The 23342-nt window shown below is 43.1% G+C and overlaps 1 protein-coding gene across 1 annotated transcript; it reads right to left on the reverse strand.

The window, feature by feature from the left end:
• Positions 1 to 1466: 1466 nt before the first annotated feature.
• LOC139464363 (matrilin-3-like) lies at positions 1467 to 18587 on the reverse strand. Its single transcript, XM_071245892.1, has 6 exons — positions 18579 to 18587; positions 14516 to 14570; positions 13278 to 13478; positions 8407 to 8550; positions 4714 to 4830; positions 1467 to 2044 (listed from the first exon to the last, which is right to left on the reverse strand). The coding sequence occupies exons 1-6, from the start codon at positions 18585 to 18587 to the stop codon at positions 1467 to 1469; spliced, it is 1104 nt and encodes a 367-aa protein (XP_071101993.1).
• Between the last annotated feature and the right edge of the window lie 4755 nt (positions 18588 to 23342).

Raw genomic sequence — 23342 nt, forward strand, 5'->3', positions numbered from 1 at the left:
TATTTGCTTATGTCTTTGAGTTTGACATCAGCACGTCGACAATACGCCAGCCATAGCTATCTTCTTGGCAGATCGCGGGGAAATCCATGGAAATGAAGGCCTGAAGTATTCGTAGCACTGGAAGTGCATCCGAATGCGAGACAACACGGCATATTGTCACTGCAAGTTCATTCAAAATATAACGCTTTGCGTCACTTTTCAGTTAATAGCCCACAGTAAACGATCAACACACAGCGGACTGTCTGGTATGACGTCACAGCAACAGGAGGCCGACCGCTAAAAAGAAAACTATGCATACGAGAAGGCGGGACCAAAGTGTTCGGGAGCATAATTATAATTATTACGATTTTTTTTTTAAATCGATTATGCAGATTTGGTATAAATTCATGTTTGAATGGCATTCTGTAAGAATAATGCTCTGTTCGTAGCCTTTTGAATAATCCCTTAAGATATGTGGCACAGCGGTCTAAGTGCAGATGTTTGTCCCTTGGGCACGCCAGAACCCTGGATGGGTTCGGTTCACAGTTCAGCACCATACACATGCTCATTGGCTTCACCAATGGTTAATGTCCAAGACTTTCATCACTTTGTGCTTTCCTCCCAAATCAAGTTGAGACGCCGTGATATAACTGGAATACTGTTCAAAGAGGTGTCTAATCTTATTCACTCATTCATTCCAGGTGAGCAAGAGTGTCATGAGCAACAGTGAGTAAGAGAAACTATAATTTATTTTCATCTAAGAAAATTTCAGGTTCTGGAAATATCCAGAATATTGCACAAAGTTATTTAATTAAATGTGTGGAATGATGTAAGGGGCATTCTCGCGATCTCGCGATCTCGCATCCTCGCACCTTTGGTATATGTAGCCTGTTTCATCGCGAGAATGTCCCTTACAGTATTCCTTACTGTCAAGGCGTGCTCTGGCCTAGACAAATCATCCTCTATACTGACGATGACAAGTTTGCATCCCCAGTATACGTTGGTCAGGTTTACATTGGTCATTTCGACTTTGGGTTCCTAGCCTTGCATATGCGATCCGTGACGATCCGGGTTAGAATAGGTATTCAGCAACCCAAACTTGTCGTAAAAGGTGACTTTGAGTGTCGTTCACATGTACGTGGCGACTCACGAGATCGAGTGGTCAGGCTCGCTGACGTGGTTGATGCATGCCATCGTATCCAAAATGCGTAGCTCGATCTCAATTAAATTACATGTATATGCTTGGGATATGGCCATGAGTCACGATGTGTCACATACAAATTGTATTTTTGTGGCAGACAATTCTGATTTGACTACAGGTCTGAAGCATACAGATTTCAGGCAATATTTGGGACACTTTTATTTGTTTCGATGATATCCCGACATACAGATTATCAAACGGTCGATTCCTAACGTCCGGCCCTGAATACAACAAATTCGAATCATATGCAGACCATTTATTGGACACGTAATAACATTTAGTGCAGCTATTTAAACAATTGGCGACAAGTCTTCATCCTCTGTTGGATAGCACTGGCTGCATTAGGGGTGTCAATCTGGAAGACGTTGGAAGGTTTCGACGCAATCACGTTGACTGTGGAATTGGCATCCACTGCCGAGATAGCAACAACAAATACCTCAGCTTTGGATTTCAGATGACCAATACTGGCAGCAATGGCCTCCCGGTCCTCGCTTGTGGTGTACCCATCGGTAAACATGACGACCTTGTTGGCAGCCCTAAAGCGGTCGCCATAAGAATAGCTGAAAACTTGACTCGAAGCCAGCTTGATGGCATCGCCGAAATTCGAAGTGGGACCGTCTTCGTATGTCTGCTGCTTGAGAGCTTCCAGAACATCCGACTTGCTGTTGCTATATTTATTGAGTTTGAATACTACTCTAGCGTTTGAAGAAAACACCATCAATGCAACGTTATCACCTGTACGGCTTATGGTGGTAGGGTTTAGCATACTCTCTTGAAATCGTTTCATTTCGTCAAAGCGGGTTTTGCCGATGGAGAGCGACACATCTTCAATAAACAGGATGTCTAGCATCATGTTATTGCAGACTGGAAAATAGGATGTGCAATATTTAAAGATTGTTCCTGGTGGGTAGATGAAGGGACTTACCGATACGTTGTTTGTAACAGTGTCACACATATATAGATAACCTTTGTTACAGTGATACACATACATAGTTAACCTCTGTTACAGTGTTACACATATATAGATAACCTTTGTTACAATGTTACACATGTATAGATAACCTTTGTTACAGTGTTACACATATAGATAACCATTGTTACAGTGTTACACATATATAGATAACCTTTGTAACAGTGTTACACATATATGGATAACCTTTGTTACAGTGTTACACATACATGTATATAGATACACTTTGTTACAGTGATACACATGTATAGATAACCTTTGTTACAGTGTTACACGAATATAGATAACCTTTGTTACAGTGTTACACATACATGTATATAGATAACCTTTGTTACAGTGTTACACATGTATAGATTACCTTTGTTACAGTGTTACACACATATAGATTACCTTTGTTACAGTGTTACACATATATAGATAACCTTTGTTACAGTGTTACACATATATAGATAACCTTTGTTACAGTGTTACACACATATAGATAACCATTGTAACAGTGATATACATGTATAGATAACCTTTGTAACAGTGTTACACATATATAGATAACCTTTGTTACAGTGATACACATACATAGTTAACCTCTGTTACAGTGTTACACATATATAGATAACCTTTGTTACAATGTTACACATGTATAGATAACCTTTGTTACAGTGTTACACATATAGATAACCATTGTTACAGTGTTACACATATATAGATAACCATTGTTACAGTGTTACACATATATAAATAACCTTTGTAACAGTGTTACACATATATGGATAACCTTTGTTACAGTGTTACACATACATGTATATAGATACACTTTGTTACAGTGATACACATGTATAGATAACCTTTGTTACAGTGTTACACGTATATAGATAACCTTTGTTACAGTGTTACACATACATGTATATAGATAACCTTTGTTACAGTGTTACACATGTATAGATTACCTTTGTTACAGTGTTACACACATATAGATTACCTTTGTTACAGTGTTACACATATATAGATAACCTTTGTTACAGTGTTACACATATATAGATAACCTTTGTTACAGTGTTACACACATATAGATAACCATTGTAACAGTGATATACATGTATAGATAACCTTTGTAACAGTGTTACACATATATAGATTACCTTTGTAACAGTGTTACACATGTATAGATAACCTTTGTAACAGTGTTACACATATGTAGATAACCATTGTAACAGTGTTACACATATATAGATAAACTTTGTTACAGTGTTACACATATATAGATAACCGTTGTCAGAGTGTTATATATATTTAGATAACCTTCGTCACATGCAGGTAACCTCTGTTACAGGCTTACGCATATTCAGATAACCTTTATTGCAGTGTAACACATACGTATAGCCTCTGTTACAGTGTTACACATATTAGGATGACCTTTGTTCCAAATAATTTTATATTCATCATTTTCCATGACGCCCTCTACATATTCTGGGTCGTACCATGGATGGACCTCTCTGTCAAAACCACACGTATTGCGAAGACGGTAATACAATGAAAGAGCCACTCCATTATGTCGCTTGAGATACTGTGTCTCAATACACTGCACATAAACTCGATGCAGTGGTCCTTCAGATAGCCTCTAATTGAAAAACTGAGTGTAGGCCGATTTGATATGGCACTTCGCTTGGTTGACACCGGAAACAGCAGTTCAGAACAATCAACAAAATCAACATTGACATTGAGATTATGTCCCACACCCTTTGTTTTTTTTAAGTAAACTGTGGAATGCCTTGTCTTGACATGCTTCACACGAGGATCGTCAGACAAATAAATGTGTGCAAAAGTGCACAAAACAATTCTATCATGAAGAGCCCCAACGTTAATCAAACCACGCCCTCCCATAATGATTGGTATATATTCGCGATTGAGGAAAGAGAGGGGATAGTGGGATCTATTGTCTGACATTATTCTTCGTGTGAGGGTGTCAGTAGCTTGAATTTCTTGTTTCGTCCAATCAACAACACTTCTACTTCCACAAGAGGTTTCTCAATCCTATGCCGTGAAATAATAGTGACAAACTCACTCACTGTACGTGAGTGGCATGGGTGGCCTAGTCGACATAGGCGTCTCAAATCGTAGTGTAGAGTTGTGTCCCTTTAGCATGTGTTTTTGTTGGTAGGATAACGCAGTACTAAGCAATATCCCAGCTATTTGACGGCGGTCTATGAATAATCGAGTCTAGACCAGACAATCCAGTGATTTAAACCATGTACATCGACCTACTTTTGGGATACGATAGCATGAATCAACCAAGACAGCTAGCCTGACCAAGGAGTCAGCATGGGTTGCTGAAGACCTATTCTCTACCCGGATCTTCATATGTCCTTAAGCATGTCAGAATTCTTAATCTTGGCTTCTTATCCAAGATATTGATTCTTGTTTTGTCAACACCATATCCGTGCTAGTTGGTGTCACCATATTGGTAACGTCTAAGACCTACATCAATTTGGGTATCCCCTTACGTCAAAACACTGTTAAAAGCTGCGTTAAAGTGAACTCATTCCATCATTGCCATTCTGAAACCTACCTGTACAGTTGACACCCGAGAAATTAGGCGGACAGGCGCAGCTGTACCCGGTTCCTATCTGTGTGCATGTGCCTCCATTAGCACACGGTCTCAGAATACCGCAGGGATCATTGTTGACTGTAAAAGGATATATGAAGCTTAATTAGCTTCCAAACAGTGTTTCGAAATAAGAAAAAAGAGCAAACGACAACATATTCGCAAATACATATGAGTTTTTGAAGGGTGATAATCAGTGTCTGAAGGGGTATAATGAGGGTGTGGTCGCCATGACAGTTTTTTAAAAGGTGATTATCAGGGCGTTGTCTCCATGACAGTTTTTAATGGGTGATAATCAGTATGTGAACGCCATGTCAGTTTTTTTAAAGCTGATAATCAGGGCGTCGTCTCATGACAAATGTTAAAGGGTTATAACCAGGCGCGGTCTTCATGGCAGTTTTTTTAAGTGTGGTAATCATTGTGTGTGAAAATCAGTGTTTGGTTTAACAGTTAAGAATGAGGGGGGAAAGGGTATCGTCCCCATGACAGTTTCAAAAGGCTGAAAATCAGGGTATGATCACCATGATAGTTCTCAATGAGTGAAAATCGGGGTGTGAATGCTATGACAGTTTCGAAGTGGTGATAATCAGTGTGTGAACGCCATGCCAGTTTTTAGACGATGATAATCAGGATGTGAACGCCATGACAGTTTTCAAAGAGTGATAATCAGGATGTGAACGGCATGACTTTTTTAAACGGTTATATTTAGCGACATGACTGCCATGGCAGGTTTTAAAAGGCAATAATCAGTGTGTGAACGCTATGACAGTTTTTAAACGGTGATAATCAGGGCGTGAACGCCATGACAGTTTCGAAGAAAGAGGCGAAAACCAGGATGCGGTTGCCATGACAGTTTTGAAGTAGCGAAAATCAGTGTTTGGTCACTATGACAGTTTCGAGGAGGTACGAATGAGAGTGTGTTCGCTATGACAGTTTAGAGGGGGTGAGAATCAGGGTGTGGTCGATATGACAGTTTAGAGGGGGTGACGATCAGGGTGTGGTCGATATGACAGTTTAGAGGGGGTGACGATCAGTGTGTGGTCGATATGACAGTTTAGAGGGGGTGACGATCAGGGTGTGGTCGATATGACAGTTTAGAGGGGATGACAATCAGGGTGTGGTCGATATGACAGTTAAGAGGGGATGGGAATCAGGATGTGTCGATATGACAGTTTCAAAAGGGGGTGACAATCAGGGTGTGGTCGTTATGACAGTTTAGAGAGGATGAGAATCGGGGTGTGGTCGATATGACAGTTTAGAGGGGATGAGAATCAGGATGTGTCGATATGACAGTTTAGAGGGGATGGGAATCAGGGTGTGGTCGATATGACAGTTTAGAGGGGATGACGATCAGGCAGTGGTCGATTTGACAGTTTAGAGGGGATGGGAATCAGAATGTGTCGATATGACAGTTTAGAGGGGATGAGAATCAGGATGTGTCGATATGACAGTTTAGAGGGGTGAGAATCAGGGTGTGGTCGATATGACAGTTTAGAGGGGTGAGAATCAGGGTGTGGTCGATATGACAGATTAGAGGGGATGTGAATCAGTGTGTGGTCGCTGAGACAGTTCTGAAGGGGTGAGAGTCAGGGTGTGGTCGATATGACAGTTTAGAGGGGATGAGAATCAGTGTGTGGTCGCTGAGACAGTTTTGAGGGGGTGAGAGTCAGGGTGTGGTCGTTATGACAGTTTAGAGGGGATGAGAATCAGGGTGTGTCGATATGACAGTTTAGAGGGGATGAGAATCAGGATGTGTCGATATGACAGTTTAGAGGGGATGGGAATTAGAATGTGTCGATATGACAGTTTAGAGGGGATGGGAATTAGAATGTGTCGATATGACAGTTTAGAGGGGATGGGAATCAGAATGTGTCGATATGACAGTTTAGAGGGGATTGGAATTAGGGTGTGGGCGATATGACAGTTTAGAGGGAGTGAGAATCAGGGTGTGTTCGGTATGACAGTTTAGAGGGGATGGCAATTAGGGTGTGGGCGATATGACAGTTTAGAGGGGATTGGAATCAGGGTGTGGTCGATATGACAGTTTAGAGGAGATGAGAATCAGGGTGTGGTCGATATGACAGTTTAGAGGGGATGAGAATCAGGGTGTGGTCGATATGACAGTTTAGAGGGGTGAGAATCAGGGTGTGGTCGATATGACAGATTAGAGGGGATGTGAATCAGTGTGTGGTCGCTGAGACAGTTTTGAGGGGGTGAGAGTCAGGGTATGGTCGATATGACAGTTTAGAGGGGATGAGAATCAGGATGTGTCGCTATGACAGTTTAGAGGGTATGGCAATTAGGGTGTGGGCGATATGACAGTTTAGAGGGAGTGAGAATCAGGGTGTGTTCGATATGACAGTTTAGAGGGATGAGAATCAGGGTGTGGTCGATATGACAGTTTAGAGGGGATGAGAATCAGGGTGTGGTCGATATGACAGTTTAGAGGGGATGGGAATCAGGGTGTGGTCGATATGACAGATTAGAGGGGATGTGAATCAGTGTGTGGTCGCTGAGACAGTTTTGAGGGGGTGAGAGTCAGGGTGTGGTCGATATGACAGTTTAGAGGGGATGAGAATCAGGATGTGTCGCTATGACAGTTTAGAGGGTATGGCAATTAGGGTGTGGGCGATATGACAGTTTAGAGGGAGTGAGAATCAGGGTGTGTTCGATATGACAGTTTAGAGGGGATGGCAATTAGGGTGTGGGCGATATGACAGTTTAGAGGGGATGACAATCAGGGTGTGGTCGATATGACAGTTAAGAGGGGATGGGAATCAGGATGTGTCGATATGACAGTTTCAAAAGGGGGTGACAATCAGGGTGTGGTCGTTATGACAGTTTAGAGAGGATGAGAATCAGGGTGTGGTCGATATGACAGTTTAGAGGGGATGAGAATCAGGATGTGTCGATATGACAGTTTAGAGGGGATGGGAATCAGGGTGTGGTCGATATGACAGTTTAGAGGGGATGACGATCAGGCAGTGGTCGATTTGACAGTTTAGAGGGGATGAGAATCAGGATGTGTCGATATGACAGTTTAGAGGGGATGAGAATCAGGGCGTGGTCGATATGACAGTTTAGAGGGGATGGCAATTAATGTGTGGTCGATACTACAGTTTAGACGGGATGAGAATCAGGATGTGTCGATATGACAGTTTAGAGGGGATGGCAATTACTGTGTGGTCGATACAACAGTTTAGAGGGGATGACAATCAGGGTGTGGTCGATATGACAGATAAGAGGGGATGAGAATCAGTGTGTGGTCGCTGAGACAGTTTCGAGGGGGGTGAGAATCAGGGTGTGGTCGCTGAGACAGTTTCGGGGGGGTGAGAATCAGGGTGTGGTCGCTGAGACAGTTTCGAGGGGGTGAGAGTCAGGGTATGGTCGATATGACAGATTAGAGGGGGTTGAGAATCAGGGTGTGGTCGATATGACAGATTAGAGGGGGTGAGAATCAGTGTGTGGTCGATATGACAGTTTAGAGGGGGTGAGAATCAGGGAGGTGTTAATCAAATGGATAGGACGAATTAGAAACGGCGGTTCGGTTTCTGTTGTCTTGTCAAATTCTTCATTGACTACTTCGCTGACATTATGCCTGCACCATCCAAGAAGTATGTAGAACATTTTAGTATAAAGTAATACTCCAAGACTTACAAAAGCAAAATCCTGCTCTTCTGTGGGGCGTGGAGAGATAGTATATCTCTTTACCGTTACACATCCTCGTCTCGATTGTATGTGGCCTGTAACACGCCCTCACCCTAACTCTATTACACACCGTAGAAGTGCCATTTTCTTCACCTTGAAACAAACATAATTAGTGTTAGTTAATATAGGTTAGAACTACATTAAATGAAATTGCCTTTAATGTCCGCAGAACTGTCATAATCCTTACTCAAAATATTTGCAACATAAAATACTTAGTTATGTTTTAATAGTTTTTGTTTATTAGAAGTTGATAAACTGTATTAATCATATAGATGAAATGCAGAAAGTCATTTAATGTTTGCCTGATAATGTTACTACCACAATGAAGGCAGATGACACACGCCACCACACAGTATCACACATCAGCATACGCACACTTGTCAATACATCACCGCAAAATGCGAACGTTAACACGCACCATCACACATCACCATACATTACCGCGCATCACACATCGCAACAAATCACCGTGCATCACACATCACCACAAATCACTGCGCATCACGCATCATCACAAATCACCGCGCATCACACATCACCGCGCATCACCGTACATCGCACATCACCACACGTCAACACACACCAACACATCTCCAAACATCAACACACACCAACGCACATCAGCACACACCAACAGATATCAACACAACCAACACAAATCTACTCACATCAACACACACCAACACAAATCTATACACATCAACACACCCAAACACCCATTAGCATACACTAACACACATCAGCAAACATAACCCCCATCTACACACCCCAACACAAATCAACTCAGATCACAACAACCACCACATTCCAACACATATCAACGCACACCAACACACATCAGTCCACATCAACACACACCAACACACGAACAACAAATCTACACACACCAAAATACATCTACACACATCAACACATACGAACACACATCAGCACACACAACATACGCCAACACAACTGACACACATCGACACACATCAGCACACACCTACACACATCAACACACACCAACGCACATCAGCACACACCAACACACGCCAGCACACGTTAATGCACATCTACACACGCCAACATACATCTACGAACATCAACACACACCAACACACACAAACAGGCACGAACATACACCAATACACACCAACACACATCAACACACATATCCACACATCAACGCATACATTAATACACATCTCAAACAACAATATACATCTACACACATCAACACACGCCAACAGACACCAACAGACACCAACACACATCTACACACACCAACACAAATCAACACATACCAACACAAATCTCCACGCATGAACACGCACCAACACACATCAGCACACATATCACACATCTACTCACACCAACACAAATCAACTCAGATCACAACAACAACCACACACCAGCACATATCAACACAAATCAGCACACACCAACACACATCTACACACACAAACACACATCTACACACACAAACACACATCTACACACACCAACACACATCAGCACACACCAACACACATCTACTCACACCAACACACATCTACACACACCAACACACATCTACACACACCAACACACATCTAGACGCACCAACACACATCAACACACACCAATACACATCTACACACACCAACACACATCTACACACACCAACACACATCTACACACACCAACACACACCAACACACATCATTACACATCTACACACACCAACACACATCAGTACACATCAACACGCACCAACACACATCAGTACACATCAACACGCACCAACACACATCAGCACACACCAACACACATCAACACACACCAACACACATCTACACACACCAACACACACCAACACACATCTACACACACCAACACACATCTAGACGCACCAATAAACATCAACACACACCAACACACATCAACACGCACCAACACACATCAGCACACACCAACACACATAAACACAACCAACACAAATCTACTCACATCAACACACACCAACACACATCAGTACACATCTACACACACAAACACACATCTACACACTCCAACACACATCTACACACACCAATACACATCTACACACACCAACACACATCAACACACACCAACACACATCTACACGCACCAACACACATCACTACACATCAACACGCACCAACACACATCAACACACACCAACACATACTCGCACACATCAACACACGTCAGTACACATCAACACACACCAACACAAGAACCACAAATCTACACAAACCAACACACCTCAGCACACACGAACAGAATCCACACACGAACACAACTTTCACACACCAACACACACTCACATACATTAACACACATTAGCACACGACAACACACATCAACACACGCCAACACACATCAACACGCATCAAACACACCACTATGTTGTAACACACCATCACACCATGTAACCACACCACTATGTTGCCACACACGATCACACCATGTAATCACACCACTATGATGCCACCACCATCACACCATGTAATCACACCACTATGATGCCACCACCATCACACCATGTAATCACACCACTATGTTGTCACACACCATCACACCATGTAATCACACGACTATGTTGTCACACACCATCACACCATGTAATCACACCACTATGTTGTCACGCACGACCACACCATGTAACCACACCACTATGATGCCACCACCATCACACCATGTTATCACACCACTATGTTGTCACACACCATCAAACCATGTAACCACACCACTATGTTGTCACACACCATCACACCATATAACCACACCACTATGTTGTCACACGGCATCACACCATGTAATCACACCACTATGCTGACACACACCATCACACCATGTAATCACACCACTATGTTGTCACACACCATCACACCATGTAACCACACCACTATGATGCCACCACCATCAAACCATGTAACCACAGCACTATGTTGTCACACACCATCACACCATATAACCACACCACTATGTTGTCACACGGCATCACACCATGTAATCACACCACTATGCTGACACACACCATCACACCATGTAATCACACCACTATGTTGTCACACACCATCACACCATGTAACCACACCACTATGATGCCACCACCATCACACCATGTAACCACAGCACTATGTTGTCACACACCATCACACCATGTAATCACACCACTATGTTGTCACACACCATCACACCATATAACCACAGCACTATGTTCTCACACACCATCACACCATGTAATCACACCACAATGCTGACACGCACCATCACACCATATAAACACACCACTATATTGTCACAAACCGCCACACCATGAAACCACACCACTATGTTGTCACAGACTGCCACACCATTTAACCACACCACTATGATGCCACCACCATCACACCATGTAACCACACCATTTAACCACACCACTATGATGCCACCACCATCACACCATGTAACCACACCATATAACCACACCACTATGATGTCACACACCATCACACCATATAGCCACACCACTATGCTGACACAAACTGCCACACCATTTAACCACACCACTATGATGCCACCACCATCACACCATGTAACTACACCATGTAACCACACCACTATGATGCCACCACCGTCACACCATGTGACCACACCATGTAACCACGCCACTATGATGTCACGCACCGCCCCACCATGTAACCACACCACTATGATGCCACCACCATCACAACATGTGACCACACCATGTAACCACGCCACTATGATGCCACCACCATCACACCATGTAACCACACCACTATGATGCCACCACCATCACACCATGTAACCACAGCACTATGATGAAACCACCATCACACCATGTAACCACGCCACTGTGTTGTCACACACCATCACACCATGTAACCACACCACTATGATGAAACCACCATCACACCATGTGACCACACCATGTAACCACGCCACTATGATGTCACGCACCGCCCCACCATGTAACCACAGCACTATGTTGCCATCGCCATCACACCATGTAACCACACCACTATGTTGCCATCGCCATCACACCATGTAACCACACCACTATGTTGCCATCACCATCACACCATGTAACCACATCACTATGATGTGACACACCATCACACCATGTAACCACACCACTATGTTGTCACACACCATCTCACCAGGTAACTACACCACTATGTTGTCACACACCATCTCACCAGGTAACTACACCACTATGTTGTCACACACCATCTCACCAGGTAACTACACCACTATGTTGTCACACACCATCTCACCAGGTAACTACACCACTATGTTGTCACACACCATCTCACCAGGTAACCACACCACTATGTTTTCACACACCATCTCACCAGGTAACTACACCACTATGTTGTCACACACCATCTCACCAGGTAACTACACCACTATGTTGTCACACACCATCACACCATGTAACTACACCACTATGTTGTCACACACCATCTCACCAGGTAACTACACCACTATGTTTTCACACACCATCTCACCAGGTAACTACACCACTATGTTGTCACACACCATCTCACCAGGTACTACACCACTATGTTGTCACACACCATCTCACCAGGTAACCACACCACTATGTTGTCACACACCATCACACCATGTAACTACACCACTATGTTGTCACACACCATCTCACCAGGTAACCACACCACTATGTTTTCACACACCACCACACCATGTAACCACACCATGTAACCACACCACTATGTTGTCACACACCACCACACCATGTAACCACACCATGTAACCACACCACTATGTTGTCACACACCATCACACCATGTAACATCATGTCTTACTCTGTCTGTAAATCGGGATTTGGGTTCCACACATATTGGAGTTTCCAGGGTCCTGGCTGAGCATCTCCCACTTCCCTGGGGCCCCATACCAGCCCGGGGTCAGCTTGCTGTCATCGATGAGGATAGGATATCCTGGCGTGCTGGGGTCTCGATCCTCGATGTTGTCAAGTTCTTTGAAGTCCTTACATGGATCTGCCAATGCTAAAAGGACACAGCTCAAGTCAGCATCAGTCAGTTCTGTTTACTGCTTTAAAGGTGTAATAAGCCAGTTTGTTTATTTGTTATTTAGTTAGTTTGTTTGTTTGTTTTCTTTTGTTTTGTTCAACGCCGCACACAGCAATAGTCCAGTCATAAGACCATAAATAATCTGTACAAGTAATTGACAACATAAGCACTGGTTTACGCAATTGGAGTATGATGACATGCATCAACCAAGTCAGCGAAGCTGACCACCCCATCCCGTTAGGCGCCTCTTATGACAAGCATGGGCTGTAGAAGACATCCCAAAAGTGTAAACAACGCATTCCACTGTCTCTACACACTCGCGAGCGAAGGATGCTGTGGGTAAATCAATATCTCCGCAGGCGGGTCGGGCGTTGTCGACATGTCCTTTTCACGGGTGAATCCAGATACTCTCTGGACGTCACCCTGACCGGAACCCTGGCAGGACATGTGCCTTGAGAGGAACAGCTACGATACATAAACTGTACAGTTGTGGTGCTAGGTTGTTTCGTGGATTCAGTGGATTCAAGGCATGAGAATTGCAGCCACCCATCTTTGATTTGTTTTTAAATAAACAAATCTTCACAAAAACTTACATGACAATTGGTCTGAAACGTGGGGAAGGAGATGCTCACCTTACGAAGTGCCAGTTAGTTCAAGACAAATAATCGGAAATCAAATATGGCTGCTGGTCGCCATATTGGAAAATACAAAACATCATGAGACATCCATCGTAATCTTCTCCTCCTCATAAACCACGTGATCAATGAAGCTGAAACTTGTTTCTTACCGCCAATGGTGACACTTGAATTTGTTTGCATTCATTTATCATAATAATCTGATTTTCATATCACTTCTGATTGAATATGTCGACGCCAATATTTCGTACTCAACATACTTGGAAGAGCTGGTGATTTAATTCAATCTTGTTGCTATTGGTTATTTCATAAAACAAAACGTTAAGTTTCAATAGGTCAGAGATATGCGATACGTGTGAGCGACAGTAACCAACTTACCCTGGTTGTAGCACGAGTGACAAATCAGCAAGAGAAGCAGCAGTGTTATCGGATCCTGGAAGAATCAACATTTGAGACAAAACTGAAAGTCTGCTTCAAAATTAAAGCAATTCAATTTTGTGAAAAAACAGGGACATTTGTTTTCCAATCAATTCTCAGCAGCAGCAATCATAAAAAATACGAACCAAATATATATGTTATTGGAAAATAATGTTGGTGGCCTGTTATTCGACAAACGGTGCGTCAAAACGCAGCCATTGTCGATTTGCAATGTTTCAAACAGCATTGTTTTCACACTTGTTCAAAAATGTCATGGAGGAAAACAGTAAAGCAAAATGCACGTGCAAGCTATGGCATCCGTAACTCGTGTTAGTGGCTATAAAAAGGCAAGCATAAGCCAATAACCTGTTATTCAATTGTCAACGTCAAGTTAAAAAATGCCGAGGCTCAGCGCTGCCGATCGGAACATCGCCACAGGACCCATCCAAAGAGGGAAATCGCAGTCTTCTGTTGCGCGCCATTTAAACGTCCACCACAGCACCTTTAGGACCGATACACACAGTTCTCTGCAGACCGTCCGAGTACCGCCCGACCAAGAGTTACCACCCCTGCACAGGATCGCTACATTCGAGTGTTCCACCTACGTCATCGCACAGCTACGGAGACTGCAGGACGTATCCCTTGTTTTAGGAGGATATCGGACCAGACAGTCAGGAACCATCTTTGCGAGGCTGAAATCCGACCAAGAAGACCAGTTATCGTCCCTGTTTTGCAACAGATTCATCGACAGCGACTTTTGCGTTGGTGCCATACCTTACAGCCTTGGAATCTGAGAAACTGGAGACGAGTCTGGTTTAGCGAGGAATCACGATTTCTTCTTCACCGGCCAGATGGAAGACAACTTGTTTACCGTCGTCGAAATGAGCGTTTTGCCCCACATAGTGTACATGAATTGCCATGGTCGTCGAGATCTCCAGATCTCAACCTAATCGAACACCTCTGGGATGAACTCGATCGACGTGTACGTCAACGTCAGAACACGCCGCAAACACTCCCACAACTGGCCAACGCGTTACAAGCAGAACGGCGCAGAATTCAGCATGGCAGAATTTGTACATTTATCCAGTCAGTGCCGAGGAGATGCAGAGCTGTGATTGCTGCCCGATCACACGAGAAACTGAGTTCAGCGCACCCTTGTGGCCTTATTTGACATGACAGTTAACATTTTCCAATGCCTTTGTACAACGACAGCATGTGATTATCGACTGTCTATTTAACCATCACTCATTCCAGCAAACCGTTTGTACAAGATAATGAGTGGCTGGGTAATTTTGTGTGAAAATGAATTGATTCAATGAAGGACTGAAGTGAGAAATCATTTCCAACCACATGCCCTCTACCATGTTTGAAATGTTGTAAATTTGTGAGAAAAAAAATCTTAATTTATTGATTTTCAAAGGTAAGATGTCTAAGATTCCCCCTTGCAGTTCTATATTGTTAAAATTGGTTTGTTTAAGTTTTCAAAGTTTTAAATCAAATTATATTTTGAAACATAAAACCATGTATATGTTTTTACGCAGCTTTTAGCAATATTCCAGCAATATCACGGCGGGGGACACCAGAAATGGGCTTCACATTGTCACCCATGTCAAGAATCGAACCCGGGTCTTCGGCGTGCCGAGCAAACGCTTTAACCACTAGGCTACCCGACTGCCCCTTAAACCATGTAGAAGTATTCTTTGAGCTTTGACCAAGAGCCAGTACAATTCCTTTTTTTCATATAATATCGTTTAACATAAGATATTTTCAATTAAAAATCAAACATATGATGAAATCAGCTAAGATACATTGTTCCTCTTGCGCTTCAGTTTATTTTGAGAATCATTTTGTGCATCATGGAAAGATAAAACAAATCCCTATCAAATGTTGAGTAGTATATCATGAAGGGGCAAAAGTTACTGAAGACCTTAAGAATGATTAAGGGGAGACAACCATGGGATTCTAACAACATATTCTGCCCAGGATTCCGCAGTGAGGATCCTGGGGGATTTTTCTGCCTCGGAACACGGGGAGAGAGACAAGTGTTACTTGGGTATGATGTACATTAACAATTGGAAAGTTGATTATCAATAAAAATAGATTCACCTGTATACCCACAAGCAGATATATATCATAATATTCACATATATATTCCAAAAGGCAGGAATATATTCCAACAAGTAGGCATATATTCCTACAAGTCGATATATATTCCAAAAAGCAGGTATATATTCCAACAAGTAGGTATATATTCCAACAAGCCGATATATATTCCAAAAAGCAGGTATATATTCCAACAAGTAGGTATATATTCCAACAAGCCGATATATATTCCAAAAAGCAGGTATATATTCCTAAAAGCCGATATATATTCCAAAAAGCATGTATATATTCCAACTCGCAGGTATATATTCCAATAAGCACGTATATACTAGTATTCCTACAAGCAGGTACAGTATATATTCTTACCAGCAGACATATATTTCATCAAGCAGGTATATATTCCAACACGCAGGTATATATTTCAACAAGTAGGTATATATTCCTTCAATTTTATATTCCTACCATTAGGTATATATTCCAACAAGCAGGTATATATTCCTAAAAGCCGATATATATTCCAACAAGTGGGTACTAGTATATATTCCTACAAGTCGATCTATATTCCATCAGGCCTGTATATATTCCAATAAGTACGTATATATTCCTCCAAGTAGGTACAGTTTATATTTAAACAAGTAGGTATATATTCCAATAAGCAGGTATATATTCCAACAAGAAGATATATATTCCAACTAGTAAGTAAATATTCCAACAAGAATGTAGAAATAAAACAAACAAACTGTAGTATTTGCGATTTGTTAAAGAGTTTGATTCACTCTATTAGTCATTAACAATGATACAATGTATCTAAGGTGAGGTGAGGTGAAATGGGGTTTAACGTCGCGTCCAAGATCATTGCACTCATATAGCGACGTGCATCCACGTGTGTGTGTTTGTGTGGCTGCTTGTACGGACTGATACCGATTTATAGTGCTAGCTCACTGAGATACCAGTTTAACATGAATACCTCACTCAGACACAGTATACTGACTCCGAGCCGACCAGTCCTTGTTTTAGCCCCTTAATGCCGAACGGCAGACAGGGTAACAACAAGTACCATCTTTTAACGTCTTTTGGTATGACGCGGTCGAGGATCGAACCCCGGACCTCTCCGGGCGGACGCTCTACCACTAGACCACGGAGGCGGTCCGTTGAGCTTAGGCCATTGTTGAAGGTTGCAGAACAGCCTACCGGATGCGCGACGGAGATGTGGGAACATTAATTCCGAATTAGAGAGCGACAATTACATAATACATTGTTCCATAATTTCAATCCGGAATCATGAGACCGGAAGTCCGCATCAGATTTTAGTATACACTTAGTATAAGAAAGTATACACTTGAAAATTGAATTTAACCAACATATTACAAACGTTATGAATATGTTAATGGGCTAAAAAAAACTTAAGGCCCAAAACACAAGTAGCCACATGAAACATAGGTGTATACGTTTTTTTTGGCCCGGCAATTATAGCCTCAATCACACAGACAGTTCGACCGCCATGCAACCTTCTGGCGACCAAACTATTTGACAATCGCAGTGAGGTTTCAAGGATCTCTGAAAGGTTTCATTGAGGTCGCGAGAAGGTTTCAGAGCGGTCGCAAGACCCATTCGGTCGCAAACAGTCTTTTGAACATGCACAAAACACTTGCTGCGACCGATTTGGTCGCTCGATGTTTCATTGGTCTCCTAGAGGTCTCCTAGGGGTCCCCAAGTGGTGTTATTCTAATAGCAGATTGGTTTCTACTGTGCGGTGATCGTTTTCGTCTGCACAAGGGTGTTGACTCTTTGCAACCTAGTGGGGACCTATCAGTGATTGATCAGTGATGAGGCGGTGATCCACCGGCAGTGTCGGTTCCCCTGTAGAATGCAATTTATTTAGCCTTATACAGAAGTTTATAACATACAGAAAACAACTTACCTTCTCCATTGTCACCAGTTATACCCAGTGTGATGCTACTGCAATGGTTTTATATGCTAGAGTTGACGTGTAACATGTGCTGCTTCTGAAATAGCATGGCTCTTATATTCAGTTATTAAAACAAGGTTGTCCATTTAGAATCGTCCAACATTAATCACAGTTTGACATTTATGACACTAAAAAATGACACTTACAGCAAGCCAATAATACTCAAGCCTCACTGACATATCAGTATCGGTAGAACTGTGAAGTCAAGGTAACGAGCGGCTCGGTGCTGGTGACCACGCACCGAATGGTTAACTCCTCCAACTCCTTTAAAACTCCAACTCCACATTCTCCTCCTTCTTCTCCTTATCTTCTCTTCCTCCCTTCCTCCTCATATTTCTCCTTTTTCTCACCTTCCGTTCTTCATCCTTCTTATTCTCCCCATTCTTTCTTCCTCCTCATTCTCCAGTCCTCCTACTTCCTTCTTATCGTCATTATATCCTTCATCATCATCCTTATCCTCCTTCTCATCCTCCGTGTCCTCATCCTTCTACTTCTCATCCTCCTCGTCATCTTCTCCTTCTCTTCACCCTCATCAACATCTTCTCCTCATCCTTCTTCTCCTCACCATCGTCATCATCATCATCTTCTTCTCTCTCCTAATCCTCCTCCACATTCTCCTCCTCTTCATCCTTCTTCTCCTCCTCCTTCTCCTCATCCTCCTCCTCCTCATCATCATCATCATCTTCCTTTTCCACATCCTCATTCTCCTCTTCCTCATCCTCCGTCTCCTCATCCACCTTCTCTACTCCTCATCCTCCTTCTCCATCTCTCATCCTTTTTCTCCCATCCTCATCATCTTTTCCTTCTCCTCATCCTTCTCCTCATCATCTTCATCATCCTCTTCATCCTTCTCCTCATCCTCATAATCCTTCTCCTCATCCTTCGTCTCCTCGTCATCCTTCTCCTCCATCTAGTCATCCTTTTCCTCATCCTATTTCTCTTCATCCTCCTCGTCATCATCTCCTTTTCCTCATTCTCCACCTTCTCCTCATCCTCCTTCTCACCATCTTTCTTCTCATTTTCACCCTCATTCTCCTAATCTTCCGTCTCTTCATCCTCCATCTCCTTTCCTCCTCATCATCCTTCTCCTCTTCTTAATCCTCATCCTCCGTTCCTTCATCCTCATCCTCATCTTCTCCTTCTTCTCCCCATCCTCCTTCTCCTCATCAACCTTCTCCTCATCCGCATCCTCATCCTCATCCTCATGCCCATCATCATTTTCTTTCTTGTCTTCATCCTCCTCCCTCTCCTCATCCCCTTCCTGTTCATCCTTCTCCTACACCTCTCTCTCTCTGACACCTCTTCCTCCTCTACCCGGGGCACGGGTGGCCCAGTCGTCTAAGGCGCCGCGATTCGCTGTGCAGAGTTGAGTCCCTTGGGCACGCCTGAAACCTATGATTGTGGGTTCGAATCCCGGTTCGCCCCGATTATGTTTCTAGGTTTGTCAGCACCATACCCGTGCTTGTGGGTTTCACCGAAGTGGTAAACGTCTGTGACCTGCATCACTTCGGGCTTTCCTCCCACATTAAGCTGACACGTCTTGATATAACTGGAATACTGTTAAAAGCGGCGTTAAACCCAACTCACTCACTCACTACTCCTCTACCCCTCCTCCTCCTGTTCCTAGAATGATGTGTGTAACAGCACGTGTAATTATTAATTCAATATAATCATGATATGGTACTATATTGTAACTCAGGATCAAAAGTAATATTAGACTGCCTTCTAAAAAAACATACCGATTGTTCTGGTAATGCCACAAATAATGTTCAGTATCATTTCAAGTTATGTATATTCCATCAGTTCAAATGTCATGTACATTTATCAAATGAAATTATTCAATCATTAAATCTTCAAATATAGATGTTTCGATGACAAAAAAAAGGAAAACAAACACGCACACATAGAATATCAATGTATTCATTAAACGCGAACAATATACTTTAGCTGCTATGCCTAATTACCCAATGAGTGAGTGAGTTGTGTTTAACGCCGCTTTTAACAGTATTACAGTAATATCACGGCGTGTCAGCTTAATGTGGGAGGAAAGCCCGAAGTGATGCAGGTCTAAGACGTTTACCACTTCGGTGAAACTCACGAGCACGGGTATGGTGCTGACAAACCTAGAAACATAATCGGGTCGAACCCACAATCAGAGGTTTCTGGCGTGCCCAAGGGACGCAACTCTGCACAGCGAATCGCGGCGCCTTAGACGGCTGGGCCACCCGTGCCCCCTCTTACCCATTGAGAACAATGGACACACATATCATCCTCGACTATCCAGGGTATCTATTTTGTTAAGGTAATTATCCTGGACACATTCGTATCAAAGCTTTGTTTTGAGTCTAATTCGAATTAAAGTATGCTGCAAATAACGCGCGCGCGCACACACACACATACATACACACGCACGCACGAACGCACGCACACACACATACATACACACGCACGCACACAGAACCGCACACACCACCACCAAACAGATTACATGAGCGAGAGAAGGTACATGTTACAAATAACGAACGAAGCCTTGATAACGCAGGCACGCACGCACGCACGCACGCGCACACACAATAACACTAATCAGATTACATGAGCGAGAGAAGGTACATGTTACAAATAACGAATGAAGCCGTGGTAGCGAATATGTCTAGAATATATTCCATTGTGGTGGAGGATATATGCAAATATATACAAATATATATGACATGGCCGCGACTTATCAACAGACGCCGGTGTAAAAGTATTCATAGCCCCGCAGTAACTCATTATCCTTGGACAATGGTTCTCAGCTTATAATGTCCCATCTTAAAGATGAAGTGCGTGTTCAAGTTTGGTTTTTGGTTGATACAAAAAAAAATAATTGTGGGGTGTATCATTATTATAAACATATTCGTTCGGATGAATTTATCCGTTTAGGGTCACGGGTGGCCAAGTCGTGTAAGGTGCCGCGATTCGCTGTGCAGTGTTGCGTCCCTTGAGTACGCCAGAAACCTATGATCGTAGAGTTCGAATCCCGGTTCGTCAGCACCATGCTCGTGCTCGTGGGTTTCACCAAAGTGGTAAACATCTGAGATCTGCATCACTTTGGGCTTTCCTCCCGCATGAAGGCGACACGGCGTGGTACAACTGGATTACTCTTCCCAATGGCGTTAAACTAAATCACTCCTGTCGTGACAGTTTAACTAAAGTGTTATATAAAGAATTGGGTGTTCTTGAACTTTTCTTAGTAGTATATATGTGCCATATGTGTCCCTGACGGTAAGACCCGTGAAGATCCGGGGTAGAATAGGTCTTCACCAACCCATGCTTGCCGTAAAAGGTGACTGGGCTTGTCGTAAAAGGCGACTAACGGGATCAGTAGGTTAGGCTCGCTGACTTGGTTGATGCATGTCATCGTATCCCAATTTCGTGGATCGATGCTCATGATATTAATCACTAGATTGCCTGGTCCAGACCCGATTATTCACAGACCACGGTCATACAGCTGGAATATTGCTAAGTGCGGCGTCAAACAACAAACCAACCGAAACAAACCAAACCCTGATGTTAATGGCGGTGGAGGATCGATTGGGTTGCCTAGTGAGTAAAGCGTTTCCTAGCAACATGTTCCTGGGTTCGATTTCCAAGTAAGCGAACCAACTATAAAGCCCATCCCCCCCTCCCCCCAGACAGACAGACAGACAGACACACACACACACACACACACACACACACACACACACACACACACACACACACACACACACACACACCCGCCGTGATATTGCTGGAATATTGTTAACATTTGTTGCAAATTATACTCAATACCCTCACTAAAGGCGAAGACGTGTCGCGCGTGGTACCTACTGGTATGCAGGCAGCTGGTATTCATTGTTTACGTCAATACTAAATGTTATAGTGTTGAGATGCATTTCAAGTATAACATGCACGAAGGACGTTCCACGTTTTAAACTGCCTAATTATTTGTAAAATGATATCAAATATATAGATTATCTCGCTTGGCCCCTCGCTATCTGTGTTTACGAAGAGAAGCGCTATATCATGTTTATGAATTTGACAGCTGTTACCTGGCATACTGGTATATCATGTGTGTGTGTGTGTGTGTGTGTGTGTGTGTGTGTGTGTGTGTGTGTGTGTGTGTGTGTGTGTGTGTGTGTGTGTGTGTGTGTGTGTGTGTGTGTGTGTGAGATTAGAAGTTCTAAATCTATTATCTGAGGCTTGAACCATGATGTGTGAGAGTTCTTATTTTACCATGAGAATTTCAAACCCTTTGTGACCGCCTCCGTGGTCTAGTGGTAGAGCGTCCGCCCGGAGAGCGGAAGGTCCGGGGTTCGATCCCCAACCGCGTCATACCAAAAGACGTTAAAAGATGGTACTTGTTGTTAGCCTGTCTGGCGCTCGGCATTAAGGGGCTAAAACAAGAACTGGTCGGCTCGGAGTCAGTATACTGTGTCTGAGTGGAGTATTCATGTTAAACTGCGGCATGGTATCTCAGTGAGCTAGCATTATAAATCGGCAACAGTCCGGATTAGTACAAGCAGCGACACAAACGCACACACGTACATGCACGTAGCTATATAGGTGCAATAATCTTGGACGCGACGTTAAACCCCATTTCACCTCACCTCAAACCATTTGTAAAACTTATAAACCAATAGACTGAATAAGGCCTCAGTGTGTTCTTATTCCCAGTTTCTAAACATACAAACAACT

Source organism: Haliotis cracherodii, unplaced genomic scaffold (genome assembly GCF_022045235.1).
Source record: "Haliotis cracherodii isolate W230 unplaced genomic scaffold, xgHalCrac1.p SCAF_17, whole genome shotgun sequence".
NCBI classification, from domain to species: Eukaryota; Metazoa; Mollusca; class Gastropoda; order Lepetellida; family Haliotidae; genus Haliotis; species Haliotis cracherodii.

Coding starts and splice junctions, on each gene's coding strand:
- LOC139464363 (XM_071245892.1), bottom strand. Junction 13,479..14,515: donor TCACTCGTGCTACAACCAGG/GTAAGTTGGTTA, acceptor GTGTCCTTTTAG/CATTGGCAGATCCATGTAAG. Junction 4,831..8,406: donor AAGAGCAGGATTTTGCTTTT/GTAAGTCTTGGA, acceptor ATCCTTTTACAG/TCAACAATGATCCCTGCGGT.